A 13,900-nucleotide genomic window follows, 5' to 3' on the forward strand; every position below is an offset into this window, starting at 1 on the left:
GCTTCAAAGGTCTTCAGATACACTGTAAATAGCCTCACATTGTCTCTCTCTACATCTAGATACAGTTATGCCTTCTCTGTGTCATTTTTTTCTCAATACAGCATTCCAAGACCTGTTTATTTCTCAACAGCATATGTTAGTTGAATATTTACAAAACAAAAATTCACCATTAAACATTTGTTAGGAGAAAAGATTCAACGACTACGAGATTCCTGACACATCACCTAGATGGCTAAACACAAACATGCCAACATGATAAAATAAGTGTGATAAATCTCCATCCAGCAGAAAATTTCCAGCGATAAAATAAATCTTTTACTTTGGTTATTTTGGTTTTTTTTTCTTTTTTTGGTGAATTATTTTTTTAAATTTTTATTATCAAACTGATGTACAGAGAGGTTACAGTTCCATACCTTAGGCACTGGATACATTTCTTGTACTTTTTTTTACCTCGGCATCCCTCATTCCCCCCTTCCCCCTCCCCCTTTCCCTTTCCCCCTCATGAATTGTTCAGTTCATTTATACCAAACAGTTTTGCAAGTATTGCTTTTGTAGTTGTCTTTTTTTACCCTGTGTCTCTCAATTTTGGTATTCCCTTTCAATTTCCTAGTTCTAATACCAGTATACACGGTTTTCAATATACTCAAATAAGATACAGAGATAGTGTAGGTACAACCACAGGAAGCGGATACAAGAAAATCATCAATAATAGAAGCTACTTTGGTCATTTTGAAAGAAACAGTATTTTAACACTTTCTCCACTAATAAAGTCACAATGAAGAACACATAGCAGAGAAGTGTTTTGCTTATTTCTTCATGTAATTAATTAACATGCTTGCATACTTTAAACTGAATGTTTTCAGATGTAAAATCTCAGTATTTTAGGAATTTTATTAGGTATACCAATTCATACCATTAAATAGCTTAAAGTGTTAGTTTAATTAGAAATGAACAAGAACAGGAAAATTACAATGGCATAAAGCTTTCAAGACCTGTATGACTGCAAAAAAATTTGTGTCTATACTAAACAGAAAGATACATTAATTTCATATCTAAGAATGTTTCTTTAATATTTTTCTCAGGGAATCTATGACTTGCTTGTTTCTCAGGCTATAGATCACTGGATTTAACACAGGGATTATGACGGTGTAAAACAGAGAGTCCATCATGTCGGGGTCATCTGCTTGCTGAGATGTGGGGAGCACATACATGATGAAAAGGGTTCCATAGTACAAGGACACCGACAGGAGATGGGCTCCACACGTGGAGAACGCTTTCCGCACGCTTTTCATCGACTTCGCTCGTAAAATGGTGAAGAGCACAAGTGTATAGGAAATAATAACAGTTCCAATTGTAACTAGCTGAATTAAGCCGGCAAAAATAAATAACATTAGATAATCTATAGAAGTGTCAGTACAGGAAATCTTAAGCAATGGCATAATGTCACAATAAAAGTGTTGTATTATGTTAGAATTACAGAAGGTTAATCTGAATAATAAAACTCCATGAATTAAAGCATGAACAAGTCCACTTGCATAGGACAAAACTATTAGCCAGATGCACCGTGTATTAGTCACAATCACTGGATAAAGTAAAGGGCTGCATATGGCTATATAGCGATCATAAGCCATTGCTGACAGGAGAAAACATTCTACAGTTGCCCAGATGGCAAAGGAAAAAAACTGTGTCATACACTGAGAATAAGAAATCATCCTGCTCTCATCTCTGAAGTCCACCAGCATTTTTGGTGTCACCGTGGATGATAAGCAAGCATCCACAAAGGCTAAATTCCCCAGGAAAATGTACATGGGGATATGAAGGTGAGGGTCCTTCCAGATGAGAGCAATCAGACCAAAGTTCCACACAATGGTAAGCACGTAGATGATCAAGAAAACTAGAAACAAGGGGAGCTGAAGCTCTTGATGTTGTGTAAATCCAGTGAGAATAAATTCTGTCAGAAATGTGGAGTTTTCCCTTCCCATGACTCCAGAGAATGATTTCTTAAATGAAATAACACACATGGAAAAAGATCAGCCAATAAGACCATAAAATGAATACTTAGGATGAACCATGTTATCAGAATTAAATTTATTTATTTATTTTGTTATTTCTATTTTCTTTAAGTAGTTACACATTCAATAGAGCAGTGCATAAATACAGGGCCTTTTGATCAATGACACCTTTTTTTTTTTTTAACATTCTCACCCACCACCCCTTCCAACCTGTTCCCTCCCTTTTAACTGCTCTTAGTCTCACAATTATTAGAGTAACTGTTTATCTCATTTACTCTAAAGAATTACATCAATTTACAGTAATAAGAAAGTTGAAATTAATGCATTCAATTGAACTGCAGAAATGAGGTTAAATAATGAACATATTCATAGTGCTCTCTAGATAATCAAATGCATGTAGGGTGTCATTCTATGGGTAGCATGCCATTGATATTGATGAAAGGATAAAGCAATTGATTCAAAAGCTTTCAGAATGCAGTCATGAGGACATAGTCACATGTTCTTTGTAGTCAGTGATATTCAGTAAATAAACAATATTGTCTGGGTGAGTAGAAAGATAATGGAAAATTGAGAGTGAACCCTTACATGATATGATTTGAGAAGTCTGTGGTGTAGCAGCATTCTCTAAACATCCAAGACAGTTGTACCTGGCAGTATGGATCCAATAGAGTACTATAAATAATGATTTGGTAGTCATTGGCTCAGATAGGGTGTAGTTATGAACCATACATACACTGAAGAGTAAAAAAAATAAAAACATCAGGTGAAAACTTGAAATGTCATATTAAAGACAATATTAAAGGTCTAAGGGTCATCTATTATGTGGCCAGTATCTAACTTGTGCTAACTACCTAGTTTCCAGAAGCAGACATTCTCTGTCTGCTTCTCTATCTCTGTGATTTTAGATTTGTCTACTCAAGCTACCAGCCTAGAATTGAATATAGAATGATATAATCATTCTTACACCAACCTCTGGCATTTGCAAACAAACTGATAGTGTGTGTTTCAAGGCTTATCTTCCATCTACTATTGAGATGTGATCGTGGCTGTTTGTTGTCTCCCATTATTCCTTGGATTCACTTTCGCTAGGTGGTTTCTCCTTTTCTGTGTTAAAGCCAATGTCAATTAAAAGTATTTTTATTTTAATCCAAACCCCTGCATAGAGAGACAACAAACCTTCTGGTATGGAGAGACAACAAAAAGATTCTGAAGAGTGACTGAAAAAAGATGCAGGGGGAATACATGATAGTTGAGTTTCACAAAAATAAAAGAAGGAAAGATATTAAGAATGACAGAGCCAAGTGTGAAAATAAATGTTCAAGGAAACAAAAAAATGAAGATATAGGTCATCAGTTCTCAAAAAAAAAAGAATGAAGGCATATTACTGAGAGCAGGAGTTAAGAGTTAATTACCACCTTTATCAAGAGCTCTTTCTTTCAAGAAATAGAACTGAGGGCAATGCCTAAGGAGATGTAAAGCGGAAGCAAGCGTCATAAGGAGCTCCATGGAATGGAGACAATGGTGAGCATTCATTATTTTCTTCTATTAAATATTTGAAACTTAAAAAAAGAGGCACACAAGAGAGAAAGAAGACAACAATAAAGTAAATGTTCAGAATTGTAAAGAGAAATTCTGGTGAGTGGTGGGGTGGGAGAGGGGGGAATGCAATGAAGAGTTAGAGGAAAGAGCAAAAGAAAAATTAATTAGATGGATGAATACAGAAACTGGGAGAAAATGAGGGAAGAGGTGACACTATTCAAAAAATGTACTCAACACTTGACTTATGTAACTATATCCCCTCTGTACATAAGCTTTATAATAATTTTTTAAAGATAAAGCTTTCTTTCATGTTCAGAGAATGCTACACCACAAAGTTCTCAAATCAAATAGGATGAGAAGCAAGCCAAAGAAATGAGAGAAGGGAAACATAAGAGATAACTTAGAATTAGAGTAGAATTAGAATATTTCAGAAGTTTGTGAGGATATTTATATTAGTAATGGCCATTATATTGAGTAATATTAGACATTCTGAGAATCTTTTATTTACAATTCAAGATCATTTTCTGTTGAAATTTATTTATGATTGAGAGACTTTGATTTTTAATTTTCTCATTCTTATGTATACCAACACTGCACAAAAGTTTGTTATATGTTTCATCATCTTATCTTTCCAGTAATTAGGATTAATTTATCAAGAAATCTTGCTGGCTCTGAGAACCATTCCTTACAATTGAGTAAAATGAGTCAAAGACTAGATTTGAGTATAGTTTATGTGAAGAACAATTATTAATATTTCAGTTTACTAAATAAAAATTCTTGTAAGACTTATTAGGATTGAATCAAATTGTGCTCAATTCACAATAAAAGATTGGGAAAAATGTTACTTGTTTGTGGGCTTTTTTCAAATACTGGATCCTGCAAAGGAAAGTGAATATACATATATGTATTTGTATATGTGTATATATACACACATATACACATATTGCATTATACACATATGTATACATACACAATCATAGGTATAAGCTCTCAAGTCATATATATATACATATGCAAAGAAAGAATAGTACTCTAAATAATACTCTAAAACTACTCAGAGAAATTTATATGTTGTTAATTGTTTAATTCAATATTTTCTATTGGTAGCTATATATCTTTAAAATAGAGTAGTTATAATATCTGTATTCAATTTTATGCATATATTTTGAATATATCATGTATACTTTCTCACACACATGCATATACATATACAGGTATAACATTAATGTCTAGGAGAAAGGTATACATAAATTAATGTTTAAGTTTGAATTATAAGTTGCGATCATTCCAAATGCATTTTCATTACCAGAACAATCATAAATATCTCTTATCTAAATTTTATAATGATGTAAATCTGTAAAGTTTTGAAGCATTTGTCATTAGAGTTCACTAGAATGTATCAAGTTTTCACAGATGGGATAATAAATTAACGGATCATTTCTTCTGGAATCAATCAACTTATAGATACTTTAGTTATTCCTACTTTAGTCATGAGAATAAAATGCGCTTACTCAGTTCTTTATTTCCCATTCAGTCTTGAATAATTCACATTCTGTAAACCAAATCTAAAATTATCCCAAGTTAAGAAAAATTAAACCTCATCAATCTAAAAAGTTCTTTATGAAAAATATTAAATACTATGAAACTATTTGTTCTTACCAATATCTTCTAAAATTATGGAGAACCTTTATAATTATTAGCCTTTCAAAAATAAAAATGTGTTGTAGCACAAGTGTTACTACAGCTCTGGTCTCAAATCTTTCCACAATGATTCATAGTCAAAGCTTCAATTCCCAATGCAGAAAAATATTTCTTACATAACTTTCTTTAAATACAGTTGTAAATCAGTTGAATATCTCTGGATTTTTGCCAGGACTGGAAGGCATAGAAAAAAAAAATCCCCTAAGAGAGCCCTGGAAATCCCCTCAGGTACGTGTGAAGATCTTCCACTGGACTTTATTGATATGAATATACTTGCAAAATCCTAGTCATCCCACAGGGCATTACAATCTCTACTGGATATCAAGAAGACTGCATTAGTTCTGATGATCAAAATTATACTTGGGTGCATGATTCACCCACAATTGTCATTTCTGACAGGTTAATCAAACCTCAGCTTTTCTATGTATATGCTTATTCACTATGTATTATATGTGCTTATTAACAAGTCCACATTTATTTATTTAACTTATGTTTCTATTATCTTTAAGTAACTGGAAAAAGAGGCTACTCTTTAAGATGTCGGTTGATTAGTACAATCACCTTGATAAATATTACCCAGTCCCACCAATTCCAACCATTCCATCCATTTTTCTAGTATATATTTTACTGCATAAACACTTGTTCAGATCTCTTATAGAAAATGTAAACCAACATATTCTTTTTAAATAATAAAAGGTGCATTAGATATTTTAATCTTGGGAGTTTGGGCTGGATTTTTGTATTAATACCTGATGAGGATTGAATACACACACACACACACATATACACACACATATATGTACATATACACATATGTATGAATATATCTATATAATACATAGTGTGTGTAAATACAATATGGACATACATAGTATAGACTAGTCTGTCTGTGTATATATATATATATTTATATATATATATACTGTTTGTGTATATATACACTATATTTGTGTATATAATGAGTAGATATTGATAGAGTGGTCTCTACCAAGATATGTACATGTGTGTCTATATATGTGCATATAAAATAAATATATGTATAAATATATGTATATTTCTATAAATATATGTATATATAAATATATGTGTATAAGTAATGCATATGAAAGTAATATATATGTGTAGGTGGAAAATAAAATGTTATATACATAAGTTATACACATATTTATGTATAAGCAATAAACATGAAAGCAATGTACAGAACACTCACGTAGAGACCATATTTTTTATCAATACCTTACCAAAACAACATAGTCCACCAAAATATTTTATTTTAACGAAAACAACCTAAAATTTTAAAAGGAGAACTCCTGGAAATGCATTGTCCAAAAGACTGACACAAGGTCAATATATATATATGAAAAAAATCTTGATATCTTTAGTTGATATCTAATTAAAATTATAAGTGTAGTGTGACATTACATCACCCAGTAAGAACTAAATGTAAACAAAATAAATACATAGAAGAAATGCTAATAAAGGTGGTGAATAGAAGGGACACGTGCACTGTTGGTGAGAATTTAAATTAGTATATTCATTATAGAAAGACTACATATGTTTCTTTTTAGAGAACAACCCTAAAACTAAAAATAGAACTACCACAAGAACCTGCGACATTTCATTGGGTATACCAAAGTTAATTGTTAACCAGTATATAGAGAAAACACTTGCATACTCATATTTATAAAAGGCCAGTATGGGATACACCTATATGCCCATATGTAATACATGGACAAAGAAACATGATATACAACATAATTGAACACTATTGAACACTCTTAACTAAAGCATAAAATCCAATGATTTGAGAACAACTTTTCTTCTGTCACTGAACCTTGATAAAGACTAGATGTGGGAGACTCATTCAACCATCCAGCCGTCTCCCCGTTATCTTTGTCCTGCAGTTCCTGACACATTATGGGGGGTGAGGAAGGGATTTTGGCATCCTACTTTAACCTAGAGCAGTCCGGTAAGGACACGCCTTACTCCTTCTGCCGAATAAAATCTCTTGCTGAGATCACCACCTGGGAATTTGCCGTTCATAGCCGTCACCCTAACACAGACCTGAACCCTGGAGGCCCCAGCCTCGGAAACTTCTGGGAAAATGAGGACCATGGTGGACTTCTGCTCTTCCATGGAAATATGGAAAGTATGACTGCATATGGCAGGAGACCGTTATCAGCTACTGTGAACTACCAGGGATGCCAGGGCTTCAGCCTACTTCTACCTCACTGCCAAAAGAGGAATGTCTTCACTTGGCACGAGACCAGCTAAGGACTCCAGCATCTCTGGACGAAATCACATGGATGGCCCCTTACCTACCCCTCACCCCTTTTGTGGAAGGGGCCCCACAGATCTTATGTCAGCATTTGCCTTATGCCCACTTATGCCATGTATTTACAGCATCCCCTGCTCATTGAAAAAATTAAAAAAGGGGGAGATGCTGGGGACTCAGTTTTGGCCTTGGTGGGGGAAGGGCGCCAAGAGCGCCAAGAGCGAGATGCTGCCCTTCCCCCAGCCCTGGGACAGTGTAGGAGGGAGCCCCTCCCACCTTCCGGCCTCAACTGGAAAAGAAGCCCCCAGCCCCTGGGGGGTGAACACGTGTGTACCACCACCATAGGGTTGTCCAGCCCACAAAGGAAGTTTCATGACATCATCTGATGGGCAGCCCGGCTTAGCCAATGGCCCAAGTCCTTCCCATTCCCCCCATTACCACTATATAAACCCCCCTCCCAATTAAATCCTTTGAGACTCATTCAACCAAAAAAAAAAAAAAAAGACTAAATGTGGAAGTAAAAGCCATAGTGTTGTCATGTGACCATAAATGTGCATTATATATTATGTATCATGTGAAGCAGCAATAAATAAATTTGGAAATATATAACAAGGTCTTGGGACTCAGTTAAGGGACACTCAGATAAGTGTTCCTCAAAAGATCTGATACTTGGTTTTACAAGAGATTGACATCAAATCAAGGAAGATTCCTCCTCATGCAGTGCAGACAAGAACCATGCTATAGGTTTACATTCCAGGATGGAAGAAAAAGCAAACAATAATAACCACCTCCACCTCTTGTAGATATAGGATGCCCATCTTTTTATGTCATTGGACAGCAGAGCTTCAATTCCTGAATTCTGCGACCGGAATAATTGGATGCCTTGGTTCTCAAGCCTTTAACCTTAGAATCAGCTATAGCAAGTGCTTTTCTGATTAGTGATTTGGTGAGATTTTCTTGGTTTTGAAATTTTATGATTCATTCCCATAAATTTATTGTCACATGTATCTGTATATAATGATATACTGTTACTTATGTTTTCCTAGAATAGAATGAATGGTAATAACAAAAAATGGCTTAACCTCTTCCATTGTCTGTTAAACTCCTGCTTCTTGGGACCACCCTCCCCTTTGGAATGCATTCACATAAGCTATAAATATCCCGATGATTTGGGTTTATTCAAAGATATATATCAGTATATCTTTCCCACAAAGTGTTATTTAGCCATTTCTACAATCATGATCTTTCTAAATCTTTGACCAAGCAAATGTGAATCTTCATATAACCAAATGATTGGCCATTGCTGCTTCTGAGAAAAGTGAACAACTCAAAACACAAAACACTCCAAGTTGTGCCTTTTTGGAGGATTCTGTTTCATCCGAATCTTTCCATAATCATCTAGAATATCTATGGTTCTTACTTAAGCATAATTTCTTCTCAACTGTTTCTTCAAATAAAATAAAATTGGGCCAGAATCTAGTATCTGATGAATACTGCTATGATTAAGATCTGAAATGTCTTCCAAATTCTGAAGACATAAATCTCTTCTACCCCCATGGATCAGCATTTTGCAGACATTTGGATAATGAGGATTCTAGTTAGTTCTAATTAATGAATTATCCCATGTATGAATTCATAGCTTATTCTGTCTTCATTCCTTATCCTTGAGGCTTTTTTTTTCTAGCTCCCAAGAGTTTTTCCTTTGCTTCATTACATAATACCATCCCTCACTGCACACTGAGAAACAATAGAACTGTGACCATAGACTGAAAACTCAAACCATATTTCTTTCTTAAATTTGGTTCACCTATATAGTTTATAGCAGAGATGGGAAGCTAAGGGACAGAAATATCTGTACATTCTTCTGTGATTAATTTCAATGAAAATTTCAATAATCCAGGCCATATAGGACAATTAATGGCTGAATACCATTGTAAAAAAAACTTAAAGTTTGAGTCATTGGAGCAGGTAAATGCCATGATTTCATGAGTTGACTGCTAAAGGTAAAGTAAATAAGGATATATTTGAAAGGTTATACCAGCCTCGATCACATGACAAACCACAGAATGTTACTATCATGAGATCTCTTATTTGTAAGAATATATTTGTGTACGTATGTGTATATTTATTTAGAGCAAATATAATTATTTTCTTAATAGTGTTACTTATGACATGCAACTTTATTTCTTAATATTTAAATATTGTAGTTTGACTACACTAGATTTACATTGTCAAAGATCAAGGAAATGAACCATCCTCAAAGGATTTACCTATTTGGGGGGGAAGATGGAATAGAGAATTTTCTGTTGTATGGAATAGAATTTGTGAGCACCACATATATTTACTTTTTTGAAAATTCAATCTGAGTATCCAGATTAGAAAACTCATCACATTTCTAATGTTTATCTGTTGCAAGATATCTCAATTATTAAATAGTTCCTTCTAGAATCTATAGACATATGGCCATAAACATTTACTTCTGCAACAAAGAGTCTAGCGACTCTGGGTGAATTAATAAGTATATTATCTTCAAGGAACACAGGATACATCTCATATCTTACCTTTCAATTTACATATTCACTTCATCTATTCCAGGTAAAACAAACTTATGTATATAATATGTATTATAAGTAACTGCTTATTTAAATTTTATACTACCATTTAAAATACACTTATGATAAATACAGCTATGATAAAATATATTTTATATACATTATTACTTAGATAAATTATGGATATATTTGTTGCAAAAAAAACTCAATCTAAAAGCATATTTCTTTGACACTTTAAATCCTCATTTTCTGTTATAACTTTCCCTAAGTGCATATGGCCAAAATAAACAGAAAACTTGAGGAATGTGATTGTTTTAGTAGAAGAGGAATTGAATTATCTAAGTCTATCTATGTCAATGTCTATTTAGTAATATAATAAATGAATATTGTAATACTGTGACAGTGGATACTTACCCATGTATGCATGCATGTATGTATCCACACACAACAAAATTCAGTGCAACAACTTTTGGTAGTGTTGTGATTTGAACTCACTCTTGCCAGGCAGGCAGTCGTGCACTGAACCACATCTCTAGTCTTTCTTTGGTGCTGGTTTCAACTTTTTATAGACCAATAGACTTATATTTCAATTCAATAGAATACTATTTAAACATAAAGAAGTACTCTTTGAAGCCACAAATGGCCAAATATAGAGAATATTATTCTCAGAATAAGCCAGACATTTTAATGAAATTACATACAAATATTAACTTGATTCCTAGCTTCAAGGAGATGGGAACAGGTCTTAATTGCATTTGAATATTCTGGTTATTTTTGAGATAGGATTTAGCTTCTTGTGTTGCCACTTGGACAATGACCAGTTTTAATTTCCAGTTGTAGCTTGGATGACAGGTAAGCCCCATCATCCTTCACTTTCTCCATTTTTATGGAGTATCATAGATTTTCTGCCCAGAATAGACTTGAGACCCCCTTGGAAGCTTCAGTTATAGGCATGAGCCATCAACACACACAGTCACTGTAAAATATTTACTTCCATCATTATATGGGAAATTTTCTTGTATCTGAAAGTCTTCTTCCTCTCTGCCACAAAATTTCATGTAAAATTCACAGGACCAGCAGTACAATCACAAAGACACTAACCTACCCTTATATTTATAAAATTCAAATATTATGGTATATGTAATATCCTTAATAAAATACATTTCCAAACATTTATGACTAAACACTACATTTCTTCTATGAAATATGTTTGTTTGTTTATTGCCAGTCTTGCCAGACTTGCACTCAGAATCTGAGCACTGTCTCTGGCTTCTTTTTGCTCCAGGCTAGCACTCTGCCACTTGAGCCACAGAGCCACTTCTGGCCATTTTCTATATATGTGGTGCTGGGGAACCGAACCCAGGGCTTCATGTATATGAGGCAAGACTCTTGCCACTAGGCCATATTCCCAGCCCACTGAAATATGGTTTTTTTTTTTTTTTTTTTTTGCCAGTCCTGGGCCTTGGACTCAGGGCCTGAGCACTGTCCCTGGCTTCTTCCCGCTCAAGGCTAGCACTCTGCCACTTGAGCCACAGCGCCGCTTCTGGCCGTTTTCTGTATATGTGGTACTGGGGAATCGAACCTAGGGCCTCGTGTATACGAGGCAGGCACTCTTGCCGCTAGGCTATATCCCCAGCCCCTGAAATATGTTTTAACATGAAGTAGAATTGTACTTTTATCATTCTACTAGAGTTAGTGATTGAAGTAGAGAACAAAAAATCATTGCTTACTTGCCAAACTGAGTGGAGGTTGGTGGGTAGGGGGCTAGAATCTTCTAATAAGCTGCCTTGACATGTCAGCCTCAATTGGAGATATTGTCACCAAGTTATTCTAAATAAAATTACCAACTACTGCCTGTAACTGTGGGACTCAGGAGGAAATAGCTATTTTGGAAAAAGGTAAATGTTCAGATAAAATGGAGTCTTAAATAATCTAGAATATCTAAATAAGCTATCTATGAGTAATATTACCAAATTATGATTGGACTGAAATACAGGAAAGTATAATACAAAGCCAAGTTCTTTCATAGCACAGGGAGAATCCAGGAAAATGGCAGAACAGTGGCTAATCCACAGCTGTTGAGTTCTCTCTAAGAATGTGAAATGTAAATGTGACAATAATTTATTTGTTCATTATTCTTCTTGAGGCACCTATAACCTCCTTGTTCCTCAGGCTGTATATGAAAGGATTTAGCAGGGGAATTATTATTGTGTAAAACAAAGAATACATTTTGTCCTGCTCTTCTGTTGGCACAGACCCTGGGCGCACATACATGAGGAAGAGAGTGCCATAGAACAAAGTGACAGACAGCAGATGAGCACCGCATGTGGATAGGGCTTTGCTTCTACCCTTCTCAGACTTCTGTCTCAGGACAGCAAAGAGGACAAAAGAGTACGAAATGATAACTGTCAGAAAGGTGAGGACTTGTATAAAGGCAGAAAAGATTAAAATCATAAGCATGTTTACTGTAGGATCTGTGCAAGAAATTTTAAGCAGTTGTAAAATTTCACAGTAGAAATAATGGATGATATTGGACTTGCAGAAGACTAGTCTAGTCAACAAGCATACATGAATTGCTGAATGTACAAAACCAACAAAATATGAAAAATATATAAATTGAGCACAGAGTCTGTTGGACATCAGCACTGGATAAAGCAAAGGATTGCATATAGCCACATAGCGGTCATAGGCCATGACTGACAGAAGGAAGCATTCTGTGGTTGCACTGGAACCAAAAAGGTAAAATTGAATGAAGCATTTAGACAGGGATATCTCATGATTCTTAGACAGAAAATTAATGAGCATCTTAGGGGTCACAGAAGAAGAAGTGCATGCATCTGCAAAGGCCAAACTGCTGAGGAATAAGTACATGGGGTTGTGAAGGTGGGGGTCCTTCCAGATGAGAGCAATCAGCCCGAGGTTGCCCACCATGGTGATGAGGTAGATGAGGAGGAACACCAGGAAGAGGGGCACCTGCAGCCCTGGATGTTCTGTGAGTCCTGTGAGCACAAACTCAGTCACCAGAGTTAGATTTTCTTCAACCATATCTGAACCGGGCAATTACTAGAATTCAAGAATAATTGTTAAACAGATATATAAATCATAAGAATAGCTATCTTTGTATATGTGGATGACTGACATTTCCTAAGCATGCTTCTCACTTGATAAGTATTTTTAACGTGGTTTCTTCTATATGTATTCATGTCATTGAAATATTTTGAAGCTATCTTCAAAATAATTCATCTAAATGACATGTTTATTGAAAGTCCTTTTCAATCTAAAGAAAGTTTAGAATTTTGTATGCTCATCTTAAAAAATGTTCTAATGATATGCAATAGGATTCTGAGAAAGTAACAGATATTTTTTAGGAGTTTTAATTCAGTAGGTTCAGTAATATTTAAATTTTTCCTGGAGCTGGGGATATGGCCTAGTGGCGAGAGTGCTTGCCTCGTATACATGAGGCCCTGGGTTCGATTCCCCAGCACCACATATACAGAAAACGGCCAGAAGTGCTGCTGTGGCTCAAGTGGCAGAGTGTTAGCCTTGAGCAAAAAGAAGCCAGGGACAGTGCTCAGGCCCTGAGTCCAAGAACCAGGACTGGCCAAAAAAAAAAAAATTCCTGAATTGCTATACTAGTTGGCATTATTATGAAAGCAACATTAAATGTTTGCTTCCAGTAAGGAGATTTCAATACTATTATTTAGTCACTGAAGAAACTCAGAAAAAAAAACCTTATTACTTTTGAAAATAGAAGATTGTATCACGAAACATTTTCATAATTTTACAATCATACCTTTTACTGAATGGAGCATCAAATATTT

The 13,900-nt window shown here is 34.9% G+C and overlaps 2 protein-coding genes across 2 annotated transcripts; both read right to left on the reverse strand.

Annotated features, from left to right (window-relative positions):
- Positions 1-1,052: 1,052 nt before the first annotated feature.
- LOC125351268 (olfactory receptor 5H8-like) lies at positions 1,053-1,982 on the reverse strand. Its single transcript, XM_048345971.1, has one exon. It carries the CDS (start codon positions 1,980-1,982, stop codon positions 1,053-1,055), a length of 930 nt encoding a protein of 309 aa, XP_048201928.1.
- Positions 1,983-12,200: 10,218 nt separating this feature from the next.
- Positions 12,201-13,133, reverse strand: LOC125351269 (olfactory receptor 5AC1-like). The gene has a single exon (XM_048345972.1). The coding sequence runs from the start codon at positions 13,122-13,124 to the stop codon at positions 12,201-12,203; it is 924 nt and encodes a 307-aa protein (XP_048201929.1). The 5' UTR covers positions 13,125-13,133.
- Positions 13,134-13,900: the final 767 nt, after the last annotated feature.

This window comes from Perognathus longimembris, chromosome 5 (assembly GCF_023159225.1).
Source record: "Perognathus longimembris pacificus isolate PPM17 chromosome 5, ASM2315922v1, whole genome shotgun sequence".
Taxonomy (NCBI): Eukaryota; Metazoa; Chordata; class Mammalia; order Rodentia; family Heteromyidae; genus Perognathus; species Perognathus longimembris.

Coding starts and splice junctions, on each gene's coding strand:
- LOC125351268 (XM_048345971.1), bottom strand. CDS start 1,982: ATGGGAAGGGAAAACTCCACATTTCTGACAGAATTTATTCTCACTGGA.
- LOC125351269 (XM_048345972.1), bottom strand. CDS start 13,124: ATGGTTGAAGAAAATCTAACTCTGGTGACTGAGTTTGTGCTCACAGGA.